The following is a 17,535-nucleotide window of genomic DNA, read 5'->3' as shown; positions in this document are numbered from 1 at the left end:
ATCAGGATCTTGATGGATAACCTGCAATCTTGATAGTTTTTATCAAGATTGTACTGCAAGTTAGTCAGACTTACCATGCAGTTTATCTAAACTGCCAAGATCAAACACACACATGGCCTCCATACAGACAAAATATCTAAGTAAGGAAGTATAAGAACAATCTCAAAGAACTTACAGGAAGAAATATGCGATCCTGTCCATTTCCTATCCGCCTGATACCTTTGAAAATCTTGAATCGCTCTTAGTCTGATCCCTCCCCAATGGCAACCTGGCCTGGGAAGCCTCGCTACTGGCTGAACCCCAAGACAAAATCTCCATCTGGGTCATTGGGATACTCAAACCCCTCCACCACGTTAAGGTGGCGATTCTGCGGAGGGGTCACCAGCAGATCGCGATGGATGTTTAAACCAAGGGATCCCCCATCCTGAGCAAGCACAAGGCAACAGTGGAGAGGAAAACTCCCTTTAAAAGGAAGAAACCTCCAGCAGAACCAGGCTCAGGATGAGCAGCCATCTGCCGAGGCTGGCTGGTTTCAAGAGGGCAAAAATAAAAAAAAACAAACAAACAAAAAGAAACACATTAAAATAAAGCTGGAACTGAATCTCTGAAATAAGAAAAACACAGTTAGTTACAACATAAGTTTACATTACAAATATCAGAAAGAAGAAAAAGTAGGAAACTGTGATTAGTGTACATGGTCCCCAAACAATGTGAGCTAGTAAAAGAAACTACTTTTCATTGGAGTCAGTCCTGAATGTAGCTACCAGCCAATAGCGAGGTCCAGGCTCTGAGACTAGTCAGAAGCCACTGGCGAAGCCCAGTCACCGATATCAGTCACCACCCACCACCCACTGGTCAGGCCAAGGCTCTGACACCAACCACTGGTGAGGCTCAGACATCGACACTAGCCACCACACACCACCCACTACCCAGATGTCGACACCACTCACCACCCACAACCCACCACCGACTGGTAAGGCCAAGGCTCTGACACCAGCCAAAAATGAGCCCCAGATATTGACTCCAGCAACCACCCACACCCAGACGTCAACAACACCTACCACCAACTGGTCAGGGCAAGGCTCAGACACCAACCACTGGTGAGGCCCAGAAATCAACACCAGGCACCACCCACCACCCACTGGTCAGGCCAAGGCTCTGACACCAGCCAAAAATGAGCCCCAGACATTGACTCAAGCAACCACCTACCACCCACTGGTCAGGCCAAGGCTCTGACACCAACCACTGGTGAAGTCCAGAAATTGACACCAGCCCCCACCCACTACCCACTACCCAGACGTCGACACCACCCACCACCCACAGGTCAGGCCAAGGCTCTGACACCAACCACTGGTGAAGCCTAGAAATTGACACCAGCCCCCACCCACCACCCACTGGTCAGGCCAAGGCTCTGACACCAACCACTGGTGAAGTCCAGAAATCAACACCAGCCCCCACCCACCACCCACTACCCAGACGTTGACACCACCCACCACCCACCACCCACTACCCAGACGTCGACACCACCCACCACCCACCACCCACTGGTCAGGCCAAGGCTCTGACACCAACCACTGGTGAAGCCCAGAAATCGACACCCTCCCCCATCCACCACCCACTACCCAGACGTCAACACCACCCACCACCCACTGATGAGGCTAAGGTTCTGAGACCAGCCAAAAGCGAAGCCCAGGCATCGACACCAGCCACCAACCACCGCCCACTGGTCAGGCCAAGGCTCTGACACCAACCACTGGTGAAGCCCAGAAATCGACACCAGCCCCCACCCACCACCCACCACCCACTGGTCAGGCCAAGGCTCTGACACCAACCATTGGTGAAGCCCAGAAATCGACACCAGCCCCCACCCACCACCCACTGGTCAGGCCAAGGGCTCTGACACCAACCACTGGTGAAGCCCAGAAATCAACACCAGCCCCCACCCACCACCCACTACCCAGAAGTCGACACCACCGACAACCCACTGGTCAGGCCAAGGTTCTGACACCAACCACTGGTGAAACCCAGAAATCGACACCTGCCCCCACCCACCACCCCACTACCCACTACCCAGACGTCGACACCACCCACCACCCACCACCCACTGGTCAGGCCAAGGCTCTGACATCAACCACTGGTGAGGCCCAGAAATTGACACCAGCCCCCACCCACCACCCACCACCCAGACGTTGACACCACTCACCACCCACCACCCACTACCCAGACGTCGACACCAGCCACCAACCACCGCCCACCACCCACTGGTCAGGCCAAGGCTCTGACACCAACCACAGGTGAAGTCCAGAAATCAACACCAGCCCCCACCCACCACCCACTACCCAGACGTTGACACCACTCACCACCCACCACCCACTACCCAGAAGTCGACACCACCGACCACCCACTGTTCAGGCCAAGGCTCTGACACCAACCACTGGTGAAGCCCAGAAATCGACACCAGCCCCCACCCACCACCCACTGGTCAGGCCAAAGCTCTGACACCAACCACTGGTGAAGCCCAGAAATCGACACCAGCCCCCACCCACCACCCACTGGTCAGGCCAAGGCTCTGACACCAACCACTGGTGAAGCCCAGAAATCGACACCAGCCCCCACCCACCACCCACTACCCAGACGTTGACACCACTCACCACCCACCACCCACTACCCAGACGTCGACACCACCCATCACCCACCACCCACTGGTCAGGCCAAGGCTCTGACACCAACCACTGGTGAAGCCCAGAAATCGACACCCTCCCCCATCCACCACCCACTACCCAGACGTCAACACCACCCACCACCCACTGATGAGGCTAAGGTTCTGAGACCAGCCAAAAGCGAAGCCCAGGCATCGACACCAGCCACCAACCACTGCCCACCACCCACTGGTCAGGCCAAGGCTCTGACACCAGCCACTGGCGAGGCCCAGAAATCGACACCAGCACCTACCCACCACCCACCACCAACTGGTCAGGGCATGGCTCTGAGACAAGCCACTGGTGAAGCCCAGAAATTGACACCACCCACCACCCACTGGTCAGGCCAAGGCTCTGACACCAACCACTGGTGAAGCCCAGAAATCAACACCAGCCCCCACCCACCACCCACTACCCAGACGTCGACACCACCCACCACCCACTGGTCAGGGCATGGCTCTGACACCAACCACTGGTGAAGCCCAGAAATCGACACCAGCCCCCACCCACCACCCACTACCCAGATGTCGACACCACCCACTGGTCAGGGCAAGGCTCTGAGACCAACCACTGGTGAAGCCCAGAAATCAACACCAGCCAAAACCCACCACCCACTACCCAGACGTCGACACCACTCACCACCCACCACCGACCACCCAGACGTCGACACCACCCACCACCCACTGGTCAGGCCAAGGCTCTGACACCAACCACTGGTGAAGCCCAGAAATCAACACCAGCCCCCACCCACCACCCACTACCCAGACGTCGACACCACCCACCACCCACTGGTCAGGGCATGGCTCTGACACCAACCACTGGTGAAGCCCAGAAATCGACACCAGCCCCCACCCACCACCCACTACCCAGATGTCGACACCACCCACTGGTCAGGGCAAGGCTCTGAGACCAACCACTGGTGAAGCCCAGAAATCAACACCAGCCAAAACCCACCACCCACTACCCAGACGTCGACACCACTCACCACCCACCACCCACCACCGACCACCCAGACGTCGACACCACCCACCACCCACTGGTGAGGCCAGGGCTCTGAGACCAGCCAAAAACAAAGCCCAGACATCGACACCAGCCACCAACCACCGCCCACCACCCACTGGCGAGGCTAAGGCTGTCAGACCAGTCACCACTTCCCAGGTTCTGACACCAGCTAGCTGTATTGAGGACTTAAAACTAAGCTACACTATAAATAAATATTTTTACAAAATTAATTAAACAAATACAAAACATATTTGAAAGATGGTTTCTTCTTCATGCCTCGACTACCCCATGCACTCTAAAATTATAGAGGCATGTGTAGTCCAGTTGACCCCAGTTGTTTTTCACCTTTAGACTGATGTAGCTGAAGGAGTCCATGTTTTCTTCCTGTTAGCCAAGAAAGATGCATATTAGGAGGGTTATATTGATAATCCATAGCTACAAATAGACAAGACAATGGAAACAAAGGAGATCTGCTTAAAGTGCATGGAAGCCCAGTTCAACTGTCCTTGCTGTAAATATATTTTGCATTGATTTCTCAAGATGCCATGGAATTAAACTAATATCTTCCTAACCAGAAAACAAAATCTTATCTAGTAAGACTGGAGGTTTATTTTGATTTGTTTATTATTGTGATACAACAAAAATAACTATTTAGTGATAACAGATTGATAGATTTTGTTATAAGACATAATAAAAGTTGGTGTGAAGAACCTTATGGTTGTATGTTAGGAACAATTACCAATATTTATAACAGGGTCAGTCATTCTGGGCTTCTGTAAGAACTGTTGTATTTGGTTAATAAAATATTAATTTGACATATTTACAGGAAGTTTGAAGGTCTGTAAGCTGTCGCCATCTTCGTCATATTGAAAAGTTCCCAATAAACTCGCCTGATCGTGTAAATCCTTCTTTCCCTGAGACAAAATTAGATAGAAATCCAGTTCATTATCTTGTTCTTTCTATATATGTGAAAGTTAGTTGGTGTATCTAAAAACATATCACACCCTGAGATAAGCAGAAAATTCATTTGTGCACACAGAAAGTTTGGATGTGATCAAGTGATGTCATACTAAATCATTGCTAACACATTTTAAAGCCCCTTCTTCCACACTATAGGTGGACACATATATGATACATGTGATGTTGCTTGACTTACATAGACAGAAAATTCCTTCGGCGCACTGGAGACTGTGAAAGTCGGGGATATACTCTTAGGAATGTGACCCAGGGACACATGAGTAACGGTGATTCTGTGGGACAGTTTGATGGATAAGCGTCCTGTGAAGCCTGCAAAGGCCCAACATTGTCCAGGACTCGGATGATTTCTTCCCTGAAGACAGAGTACAAAACAAAGTTTAGGTGGGGTACCAAGACTAATTAGAAAAGAAAATCATAAACCCTAATATTTTATCAAACAGGAATACCACTTTGCATAATATTCATTTAATGTTCTGAGGTTGTTCAGACCTGAATGGCTATGCTTGGGCCTATTGGTGGTTGTTGAACATATATCCCAAACAATCTACATGATCTGTTGCTGTGAAATGTTGCTGAAGTCATCTGTGGCAGAAGTTTTGCACCTGCACAAAAAAACGAAATATTGAGTCAAGAAACCTTAATACTGAAAATCTGCAATCTGGTTTATGATATTATTTCTAATAGCTCACCTTGAGACTCCAGAGCAAAGTTTGGCCAAAGATCCGCTGGTGGCAGAAGGTAGTCGAATTTCTTTTTCATCTCCTTCTTCATCTCCTGCAGATCTTCGTGGAAAGGTTCTGGGATCTTTTCTGGATTCTTATAAAGAGATAGAAAGTTTGTCACAACATTGAAATTAACAAATTGTTCTCAAGTTTGTTCAGGATATTTAAATCAAAGTTAATATTAGGAAGAGAAAACTACCATGTCCACTGTAGGTTGAGTAACAAATGACTCGGAAGATTGCAAGTGCCGAGCACGAAATAGGCAGCTACATCCTGATGAACATGAGCAGAAGATGACAGTCAGTGACATATCATAAAAAATTCAGACTTTCTACAACACTTTCAAATTGCTTGTTTGTGGAAGGAGAGTATTTACCAAAAAGGAGCAAAATGAAACAGATGATCCCGTGACGTTGGATGAGAGTGACAATCTCCTCTTTTATATTGAAAATCATATCATTATCCTGGTAGCTGTCCAAACTGTCTCCATCTATTAGTCCCCGTCTTACTAAGCGTCTTCTTTGCGTCCACCTGGCCCAAGATGGAAAAAATACAAATGTTTAAATGTGTACATTGATCAGCGGATGACTGTTAAACATAATAGCTAAAACAATGCTTATATAATATACCCTCCCGACCCCACTAAGGGACAAGGGTGTAAAAAAAAACTGATGGATGGATGGATGGATGGATGGATGGATGGATATATAAAATACCTGACTCTCGTGTCTCGGTATGAGATTGTTGGTTTCCCATTCGAGTCGTAGTATCCATTATTTGCTAAACGAAGGCTTCGTTTCAGCGTAGCTGCACAAAAAGAGAAAAAACAAAGTCATGGAAGAGGGATCGCTAACTGTCACAAAGCATTTTAAATACACATACACACATACATATATATATATATATATATATAGAGAGAGAGAGAGAGAGAGAGAGAGAGAGAGAGAGCCTCAACGGACGATGTGCTCAGCGAATGTCTCAGACAATGGGGAACAGAGGATGAGGTGCTGGAGGAACCATCATGTGAGGACAAGCCCCTACATGGGATGTACCACTGACAAATAACTGAAGTGGTTGATGTCAGGAAATCCTACCAATGGCTGGAGAAAGCTGGACTCAAGGACAGCACAGAGGCCCTCATCCTGGCTGCCCAGGAACAGGCCCTAAACACCAGAGCAATAGAGGCTCAGATCTACCACACCAGACAAGCCCCAAGGTGTAGGTTGTGCAAGGAGGCCTCTGAGACAGTCCAGCACATAACAGCAGGGTGCAAGATGCTGGCAGGGAAAGCATACATGGAACGACATAACCAAGTGGAAGGCATAGTGTACAGGAACATCTGTGCAGAATATGGACTGGAAGCCCCGAGGTCAAAGTGGGGAACACCCCCAAAGGTGGTGGAGAATGACCGAGCTAAGATCCTGTGGGACTTCCAGATCCAGACAGACAAGATGGTAATGGCGAACCAACCGGACATTGTGGTGGTGGATAAAGAACAGAGGAAAGCCGTTGTGGTGGATGTAGCAATACCAAGTGACCACAACATCAGGAAAAAGGAGCACGAGAAACTGGAGAAATACCAGGGCCTCAGAGAGGAACTGGAGAAGGCCTGGAAGGTCAAGACCACAGTGGTGCCTGTGGTCATCGGGGCCCTCGGGGCAGTCACCCCCAAACTGGAGCAGTGGCTCAAACAGATCCCAGGAACAACATCAGACATCTCAGTCCAGAAATGTGCAGTTCTAGGCACAGCCAAGATACTGGAGGAGAACCCTCAAGCTCCCAGGCCTCTGGTAGAGGACCCGAGCTCAGAGGATGAAAGAGAGAGAGAGAGACCACCCGCGGAGGGTGAGAAGGGAATTTTATATATATATATATATATATATATATATAGAGAGAGAGAGAGAGAGAGAGAGAGAGAGAGAGAGAGAGAGAGAGAGAGAGAGACCACCCCCTGAGGGTGAGAAGGGAATTTTTTTTATATAACTTCGCTGAAGTTATATATATATATATATATATATAACTTCAGAAGTTTTATATATATATATATATAACTTCGCTGAAAGACGTAGTTCTCTAGATGAACACGCTCTGTGAAAGCGCTGAACAAGCGCTTGCTTGTTACGTGCGTGCTTGTTATGAGCGCTAGGAACGTATCTGATGGGGTAACGCAAATCGACGTAACACCTGTTGAGGCGGGTCAGATTTGCCTTGTGTATTGTCTTAAAGGCATGACACCAGGTTAATCTGTGGAACAGATTATTCTCCCCTAGACTTGCAGAAGTTTGTGATTTTGAAGCTATGTAATGTGTTTTATTCAGTTTATTCACTAATTGCAAAGAAAAAAATGTGAAGGATAAGTATTTTGCAAAGCATGTTCACTTGTCTAAGGTTAATTATTTAAATTAGGGTTTGCAGAATATTTTGTTTTTGCCCAGAGTGAAAGTAAAATCAATGTTCAAGTGTTGAAGTCTTTAAGCATTGCAATTTAGCAAATTGTTAAATTTAACAATGTAATTTTTTTTTCTGATGCCATTTTTATGTTTACTCAATGAAGTTGTCAAATATACAAGAAAAGTTCAAGAAGCACAACTGACACTTTTGATATTTGCTTCAAAAGTTTCTAAAATGATTTGATGTTGAGCTCAAAAACAGATTATTCACAGCCTTAAACAGAAAACAAGTTTTTTGCATTTTTGTTGATTCACCTCATCAATTGCTGAGGTGCATTTGTGTGTTATATATGGTTACATGGCTTACATAGGCAGAAAAATATTTTGGAGCACTGCAGATTGTGCCAATTGAGGGGGAAAAAATTGTGAATGTGACCCAAGGACACGAGTAATGGAGACTCAAAAGTAACTAAAATAATTTGACGTGGAGCTAAAAAACAGATTATTCACAGCCTGTAATGGGTAAACTATCTCTAACATTGCTGTCACAATTTCTTCAAAAGATAAACACAAAAATTACATCTGTTTTCTTTGTCTTACTAAGTTAAAAAACAAAAATACTTACTTTCACTTTGTCTCTCCATGTTGAGCGATTTGTATCTTGCACTGAACTGACACAAATGTGATAATTCTGCGTAGAACTGCTCTCTTATTGACAGAAGTTCCAAAAGCCTTTGATGACACATCAGCCTATGTGATATCACAATATTAAGCAGGACAGTTCCGCATATAATTAACTACTGGACTTCTAGAGACTGTTTAAAAACTAATTTTAGATAATCTTACAGCAAAAATGAATTGATCTCTTATATTGTCAAATGAATGTATCTTTCTTCAAATCAGACAAAAATGGTGTCAAAAATTTGTGCTACTTTTGTGCTGTTGAGAATGAAAATCCTGATCGTTTTCATTCTCAACAGTGCTGGTTTGTGCAGCAAAATTGCTCATTTGTGCTGCTATCATTTTAAAGATATTAAGAAATGTTTCCAAAAGTCACGAAAGGTCAACCAACTCCACCCATCTTCTGCAAATCAGACAAATTTGGTGTCAATCAACTTGACTACATTTGGTTATTTTGACTTTGTAAAAGTGAGGAGGAGGGTACCTGGTTGACCTTTTGACCTTTAAACTTTCTTTAATATTTTCAAAGCTAAAGCAGCACAAACAAAATTTGTTGCACAAACCAGCAGAAATGCAGCCAAATCAATTTTGTCTGATTTGCAGAAGGTGGGAGGGGCTGGTTGACCTTTTGTGACTTCTGGAAATATTTCTTAATAGCTTTAATATCTTTAAAACGACAGCAGCACAAATGATCTAGCTGAAGCAAACAATGATGAGTTTGAAATTAGATCAGAGTGTGGCATATGTATTACAAACGGTCTTTATATTTGCAGGAACATTACCGAGTGAGCAATCTAAGCAACAAACTATCACACATTTCTCTCCTGTTACCATGCCAACAATAATTCAGGCAGTTAAGGGAAAGTAAAGATTCTGAGCGCACGTATTCTTTTGTCCTTTATTACTTTTTGTCCTTCAAGACTTGGAAAATTTTGCTGCGGCCAGGGGGGCCGGGGTGAATGTTGATGTTCCCGCTAAATCAAGAGTCCCCAAACTACGGCCCGCCTCCACATTTGGTCCGGCCTCCTTAACAATACCAGAGAGCATTCCGATTTTTTTTTTTTTTTTTTTTCCCCATTTATTGTATTTTCTGGTTTATATGTGGATTTTTCTTCAACCACCAGGGGCTCTTTAGCAGGAATGTGTCCTGTAAACTGGGGGTGTTTTGTTTTGCATGGCGCATTGCTTCCATCTGTTGGACGTTTAGGGAACTGCTTGACTTATGTTAAGTAATCAGTACGGTTGTTTGCTAGCGGTAGAGCCAGGCGCGGAGCTATAGGGGGGCCTGGGAGGGAGGAATGGCTTCAAGTCATTGAAATATGTGATTATAGACAGAGAAAGTGCGCCCTCGCCTGTTGAGAAGGGTGTATTTAGTGTTAAACCCCCCTCCCCCCCAACAGTTTCAGTTTCACTCCAAGGGGCCCGGTTGATTCTTTAGGGTTATTTGGGTTGTCTTGGCTCTTTTATCGCAGCCTGTGGGGTTTTCCCTGACTGGGAACGAGAATACGACCTGCTGAATGTGACAGGTAGCCAATCAGAAAGCGCGGTGACGTAAGAACAGAGGGGAATCCCAAACAGCTGACATATCGCACAACTGAGTCCAGTGGATGTTTATTATTATATGTAAAGGTCATTATTATATATGTTTATTCAGTTAAAAATATGAAAATATGAAAAAACATAACTCACCTCAAAATCATAGTGCAGCAAATAGAGCTGCTGCTCCCGTCTCTTATCCACCGCCTTTTCTTTTTGTTATGTCTTTTATCTCTTAAAATGACTCCACAAACTATCACTATTGCTTCTACATCGTCATCCGTGTTTGGTTTTTCTAAATTCCCGCATGCTATGTTGGGGGGTTTGTGGATTTTCTTCTGGAATCGCGATGTTCGTGACTGGAATCGGTTCGTGTGGTTTGTTGCTCCTACCATGTGGCTGGAGACACGAACCGATTGAACCTGTTGTACTTTTATCAGCTCTGAACCTAAAACAAAGATAGAAAATACAACCATGTGTCATGATCCGTGGTTTTCTGTGCGTTTTGAGTTTTCGATGTTTTCCTGTTTCCCTGTGAGTCTCTGTCCTGTCCTCCCCGTTGATTGCTCCCCAGGTGTGTCTCATTCCTTTAATTACCCCGTGTGTATTTAAACCCACCAGTTGTCTGTGTTCCTCGTCGGGTCCTTGTCTATGTCTAACGTGTCTACTGTTCTAACGTTTGTCTTATGCTTTCCAGTAGAACTGTACAGTCCTGGTTTGCTAAGCTCAAGATTCACATTGTCAGTTGCTACCGGTTGTTAGCTGTGAGCTAATTGTTCCTGCCGTGCTGCCTGACTTGGACCGTGTTGAGCCAGTTCATTAAATCATCATCTTTTCACCATAACCTGGGTCTCAGCGTTCTCTCCTCACCACCCACCACACATCCTATGACACCATGACTATGAGTAAACAGAAGGTAACTGTTTTTTCTGGTATGTGATAAATATTAGCATGCATTGTGCTTGCAGGGTATCCCCCAGAAAACATGATAAGCCCGGTGGTTGAGTTTTACGACAGTCAGTCATCCTGTGGCCGGACATGTTTTCGAGATAAAAAATGTTTAAAGTTGACGGGAAATTTGAAATTACATTTTGATAATTATGTGTTATTGAAAGATTGGAAGATTAATACTTAAACAATAACTATAAAGTCATAAAAATGCAAACGTTTTACAAAGACTTAAATAAATAAACAATGCTTAGCCTGGTGGGGCCACAAATAAAGAATGATGGCCTCCAAGATTTATAATACACTGTAAATAAAGGTTTTTAAAAAAGGTAAAAAAAAAAAAAAAAGGAAAAAGAAAAAAGGTTCTGTAGGAGCCATTTATCCTTTCTGGTGTTTATCGCCACCAGGGGGCGTATTTAATTTTGAGTTCTGAGTGTCTGGGGGGATGGGTTATTTAAGGTCAACCATGATTCTGTTCAGGTGTTGTTAATAGGTAGAGGCAAACAGTTTTCTATTGTGCTTGGTTTGGATGTATGTCGAATTTATGTGGACCTCAAGGGAAACAGTAAGACAATGGACATTGTACTGTAAATAAATGACTTTATTTTATATCAAACGGAAGATTGGCATGCTGAATCTTAATTGAGCGCACGTAAAACCAATGCCTTTCAACAACAACAACCAGTAGCCTAAAATATAGGATTTTAGCCGCTACAGGTTCTATCAGCGACAAGCGGCTGTAATCACAGATACGAATGGTTGATAACACCTGCTGAGCCTGATAGCAGGCAGAGCAGGGACCAACTGAGGCCATTCAATGGGGCTGATAACCACTGATAATGGCCATTCTATGGGATGATAACATCCGAAGCGGGTGATATGGCAACACTTAAAACAAGCAAGGTTATTTTTGAAAGTTGAAATGTGTTACTTAATTTAAGCATTTCTTTAACTATTATTAAGAGGAGAACTTAAAGAACAAATGTTATTGATATACTGATTCTCTATTGGCTTAGTAAAAAAAAAAAGCTTGATCTTCAGCTTCAAGGAGCAGCCTTTAAATAAAAAATAATAAAAAAAACATTGTGCATCATCTGATTAGTAAACATAATCTTAAAGAATCTTCTTTGCTCTCCTCATCACATGTGGATGCTGATGTTCCCTGCCTGAGGCCCTTGGCTGTTCAGTGCATCACCTCCAACATAGAGAAGGGCAGCGGTACCAGTCGAACCCCACCTGCCTATCAGATGGTTCCCCAGAACCGAAAGACGACCGTGGAACTCCAGCTTTCCAGAGTTTGAGGGCAGTACTAGTATCTAGTGACAAAAATATAGGTTTTCCTTCACTTTAATTTTCTTTATATAATCCATTGATTTCGCTTTTTGTTGTGATTTTTCTGTTGCAGAATGAAGTCCAGTTCTTTCTGAGTGTGCCGGGATGTGAGACTGTGGGCGCCCTCCACAATTGGTGGACCAATTTACAGCTGAAACGCCACACTGAAGCCTCGCAGGCCTGTCAGGGTTTCCCATCTGGTGCGTCGCCTCTACATCTGGACACATGCAGAAACTGATTTGACATTGAGAGGTCTCGCTATATATATATCTGATATGATTAGATTTCATTACTATTATTACATTTTAGTTAGAAAGCAGTTTTACTTGTTTCCTCATCATAGTTCATTCATACAAGTATATTTTGACTATGCTGCCTTGATCCTGATTTATTGGTTTGCTGTTTAGTGTTCATTGTATGTTCTGTGCCTTTCCAGACTCATTACTTCTAAGCTTTTCTTAGCATTTTATTTAACATTGCATCCTTTCTGTGGTTCATTAACTTTTAAATATTACCTTAAAATTTCAAATAAGTTTGGTTTATTAACGCACTAATATATTGTTTTACGTATTATTCCTTATTGCATTGTTGACATTAAAGGATAGTATCTTAACATTTCTAATTTTACATTCTATTAACGTTTCAGTAATATCTACCTTTTATTCATTTTACCTTCTATTAAATTTGGTTCCTGTTTTAGTTCTTAACTTTTAAAACATATCAATCTAACATTTTGTTGACTTTTTGCATTTTACCTAACACTTTCTTCCTTTTGCATTTTATTAAGTTTTGAAATAATATCCTGACCCTTCATTCAATTAGCATCTTACTACATTTTAACAATTCACTCTATAACTTTTAACCATTTCATGAGTCATTAAATATACCATTTATCTCTTACTAAGGAAAAAAACAGAAAACATTTTTGGATTTTGCTCTTTTTTACAATTCTTTAACCTTCTATGGCATAGCATTGACCTGAGCTAATATAAAACAAACAACAAACAAATCTAGTTTAAAAAAATATATAATTTTACGATCCGAAATTAAGATTGATGTGTAAATTCTGATTGGCAGACATCTTTTTCGATTATCTACAGTTTAGTTGAGGCGGGCCGTTTGGTCCAATGCTCACTTTGCTTGAAAGTCTGGCCCCCAGACAGCTCTTAAAACCCGGAGACTACAGTTTGGTTGAGGCGGACCGTTTGGTCAAAAGCCGGACATCTGGGTAGTGGGTGGTGGGTGGAGGCTGGTGTTGATTTCCGGGCTTCACCAGTGGTTGGTGTTAGAGCCTTGTCCTGACCAGGGGGTGCTGGGTGGTGTCGACATCTAGGTAGTGGGTGGTGGGTGGGGGCTGGTGTCGATTTCTGGTCTTCACCAGTGGTTGGTGTCAGAGCCTTGCCCTGACCAGTGGGTGGTGTCGACATCTGGGTAGTGGGTGGAGGCTGGTGTCGATTTCTGGGCTTCACCAGTGGTTGGTGTCAGAGCCTTGGCCTGACCAGTGGGTGGTGTCGACATCTGGGTAGTTTGTGGTGGGTGGGGGCTGGTGTCGATTTCTGGGCTTCAACAGTGGTTGGTGTCAGAGCCTTGGCCTGACCAGGGGGTGGTGTCGACATCTGGGTAGTGGGTGGTGGGTGGGGGCTGGTGTCGATTTCTGGGCTTCACCAGTGGTTGGTGTCAGAGCCTTGCCCTGACGAGTGGGTGGTGTTGACATCTGGGTAGTGGGTGGTTGGTGGAGGCTGGTGTCGATTTCTAGGCTTCACCAGTGGTTGGTGTCAGAGCCTTGGCCTGACCAGTGGGTGGTGGGTGGTCTCGACATCTAGGTAGTAGGTGGTGGGTGGGGGCTGGTCTCGATTTCTGGGCTTCACCAGTGGTTGGTGTCAGAGCCTTGGCCTGATCAGTGGGTGGTGGGTGTTGTCGACATCTAGGTAGTGGGTGGGGGCTTGTGTCGATATCTGGGCTTCACCAGTGGTTTGACTCAGAGCCTTGCCCTGACCAGGGGGTGGTGTCGACATCTGGGTAGTGGGTGGAGGCTGGTGTCGATTTCTAAGCTTCACCAGTGGTTGGTGTCAGAGCCTTGCCCTGACCACTGGGAGGTGTTGACATCTGGGTAGTGGGTGGGGACTGGTGTTGATTTCTGGGCTTCACCAGTGGTTTGACTCAGAGCCTTGCCCTGACCCTGGGTAGTGGGTGGTGGGTGGAGGCTGGTGTCGATTTCTAGGCTTCACCAGTGGTTGTTGTCAGAGCCTTGCCCTGACCACTGGGAGGTGTCGACATCTGGGTAGTGGGTGGTGGGTGGAGGCTGGTGTCGATTTCTAGGCTTCACCAGTGGTTGGTGTCAGAGCCTTGCCCTGACCACTGGGAGGTGTTGACATCTGGGTAGTGGGTGGGGACTGGTGTCGATTTCTGGGCTTCACCAGTGGTTTGACTCAGAGCCTTGCCCTGACCCTGGGTAGTGGGTGGTGGGTGGAGGCTGGTGTCGATTTCTAGGCTTCACCAGTGGTTGTTGTCAGAGCCTTGCCCTGACCACTGGGAGGTGTCGACATCTGGGTAGTGGGTGTGGACTGGTGTCGATTTCTAGGCATCACCAGTGGTTGGTGTCAGAGCCTTGCCCTGACCAGTGGGTGGTGTCGACATCTGGGTAGTGGGTGGTGTGTGGAGGCTGGTGTCGATTTCTAGGCATCACCAGTGGTTGGTGTCAGAGCCTTGCCCTGACGAGTGGGTGGTGTTGACATCTGGGTAGTGGGTGGTTGGTGGAGGCTGGTGTCGATTTCTAGGCTTCACCAGTGGTTGGTGTCAGAGCCTTGGCCTGACCAGTGGGTGGTGGGTGGTCTCGACATCTAGGTAGTAGGTGGTGGGTGGGGGCTGGTGTCGATTTCTGGGCTTCACCAGTGGTTGGTGTCAGAGCCTTGGCCTGATCAGTGGGTGGTGGGTGGTGTCGACATCTAGGTAGTGGGTGGGGGCTTGTGTCGATATCTGGGCTTCACCAGTGGTTTGACTCAGAGCCTTGCCCTGACCAGGGGGTGGTGTCGACATCTGGGTAGTGGGTGGAGGCTGGTGTCGATTTCTAGGCTTCACCAGTGGTTGGTGTCAGAGCCTTGCCCTGACCAGTGGGGGGTGTCGACATCTGGGTAGTGGGTGGTGGGTGGAGGCTGGTGTCGATTTCTAGGCTTCACCAGTGGTCGGTGTCAGAGCCTTGCCCTGACCACTGGGAGGTGTTGACATCTGGGTAGTGGGTGGGGACTGGTGTCGATTTCTGGGCTTCACCAGTGGTTGGTGTCAGAGCCTTGCCCTGACCACTGGGAGGTGTCGACATCTGGGTAGTGGGTGGTGGGTGGAGGCTGGTGTCGATTTCTAGGCTTCACCAGTGGTCGGTGTCAGAGCCTTGCCCTGACCACTGGGAGGTGTTGACATCTGGGTAGTGGGTGGGGACTGGTGTCGATTTCTGGGCTTCACCAGTGGTTTGACTCAGAGCCTTGCCCTGACCCTGGGTAGTGGGTGGTGGGTGGAGGCTGGTGTCGATTTCTAGGCTTCACCAGTGGTTGGTGTCAGAGCCTTGGCCTGACCAGGGGATGGTGGGTGGTGTCGACATCTGGGTAGTGGGTGGTGGGTGGGGACTGGTGTCGATTTCTGGTCTTCACCAGTGGTTGGTTTCAGAGCCTTGCCCTGACCAGGGGGTGGTGTCGACATCTGGGTAGTGGGTGGGGACTGGTGTCGATTTCTGGGCTTCACCAGTGGTTTGACTCAGAGCCTTGCCCTGACCCTGGGTAGTGGGTGGTGGGTGGAGGCTGGTGTCGATTTCTAGGCTTCACCAGTGGTTGGTGTCAGAGCCTTGGTCTGACCAGGGGGTGGTGTCGACATCTGGGTAGTGGGTGGGGACTGGTGTCGATTTCTAGGCATCACCAGTGGTTGGTGTCAGAGCCTTGCTCTGACCACTAGGAGGTGTCGACATCTGGGTAGTGGGTGGAGGCTGGTGTCGATTTCTAGGCTTCACCAGTGGTTGGTGTCAGAGCCTTGCCCTGACCAGGGGGTGGTGTCGACATCTGGGTAGTGGGTGGAGGCTGGTGTCGATTTCTAGGCTTCACCAGTGGTTGGTGTCAGAGCCTTGCCCTGACCAGTGGGCGGTGTTGACATCTGGGTAGTGGGTGGTGGGTGGAGGCTGGTGTCGATTTCTAGGCTTCACCAGTGGTTGGTGTCAGAGCCTTGGCCTGACCAGGGGGTGGTGTCGACATCTGGGTAGTGGGTAGTGGGTGGAGGCTGGTGTCGATTTCTAGGCTTCACCAGTGGTTGGTGTCAGAGCCTTGGCCTGACCAGGGGGTGGTGTCGACATCTGGGTAGTGGGTGGTGAGTGGAGGCTGGTGTCGATTTCTAGGCTTCACCAGTGGTTGGTGTCAGAGCCTTGGCCTGACCAGGGGGTGGTGTCGACATCTGGGTAGTGGGTGGTGTGTGGAGGCTGGTGTCGATTTCTAGGCTTCACCAGTGGTTGGTGTCAGAGCCTTGCCCTGACCAGTGGGGGGTGTTGACATCTGGGTAGTGGGTGGAGGCTGGTGTCGATTTCTAGGCTTCACCAGTGGTTGTGTCAGAGCCTTGGCCTGACCAGGGGGTGGTGTCGACATCTGGGTAGTGGGTGGTGAGTGGAGGCTGGTGTCGATTTCTAGGCTTCACCAGTGGTTGGTGTCAGAGCCTTGGCCTGACCAGGGGGTGGTGTCGACATCTGGGTAGTGGGTGGTGTGTGGAGGCTGGTGTCGATTTCTAGGCTTCACCAGTGGTTGGTGTCAGAGCCTTGCCCTGACCAGTGGGTGGTGTCGACATCTGGGTAGTGGGTGGTGTGTGGAGGCTGGTGTCGATTTCTAGGCTTCACCAGTGGTTGGTGTCAGAGCCTTGCTCTGACCACTAGGAGGTGTCGACATCTGGGTAGTGGGTGGAGGCTGGTGTCGATTTCTAGGCTTCACCAGTGGTTGGTGTCAGAGCCTTGCCCTGACCAGGGGGTGGTGTCGACATCTGGGTAGTGGGTGGAGGCTGGTGTCGATTTCTAGGCTTCACCAGTGGTTGGTGTCAGAGCCTTGCCCTGACCAGTGGGCGGTGTTGACATCTGGGTAGTGGGTGGTGGGTGGAGGCTGGTGTCGATTTCTAGGCTTCACCAGTGGTTGTGTCAGAGCCTTGGCCTGACCAGGGGGTGGTGTCGACATCTGGGTAGTGGGTGGTGAGTGGAGGCTGGTGTCGATTTCTAGGCTTCACCAGTGGTTG

At 47.3% G+C, this 17,535-nt stretch overlaps 1 protein-coding gene across 1 annotated transcript; it reads right to left on the bottom strand.

Annotated features, from left to right (window-relative positions):
• Window positions 1–106: 106 nt before the first annotated feature.
• LOC148155034 (SUN domain-containing protein 2-like) lies at window positions 107–5,438 on the bottom strand. The gene is made up of 6 exons (XM_088013838.1): window positions 5,369–5,438; window positions 5,169–5,281; window positions 4,858–5,031; window positions 4,526–4,615; window positions 4,054–4,085; window positions 107–537 (listed from the first exon to the last, which is right to left on the bottom strand). Exons 1-6 carry the CDS (start codon window positions 5,436–5,438, stop codon window positions 465–467), a joined length of 552 nt encoding a protein of 183 aa, XP_087869964.1. The 3' UTR covers window positions 107–464.
• Between the last annotated feature and the right edge of the window lie 12,097 nt (window positions 5,439–17,535).

Source organism: Poecilia mexicana, unplaced genomic scaffold, assembly GCF_051168715.1.
Source record: "Poecilia mexicana isolate PSO_F unplaced genomic scaffold, ASM5116871v1 scaffold_16, whole genome shotgun sequence".
Lineage (NCBI taxonomy): Eukaryota > Metazoa > Chordata > Actinopteri > Cyprinodontiformes > Poeciliidae > Poecilia > Poecilia mexicana.
The sequence above is the reverse complement of the archived record's forward strand: the minus strand, read 5'-3'. Positions and strand labels throughout refer to the sequence as shown.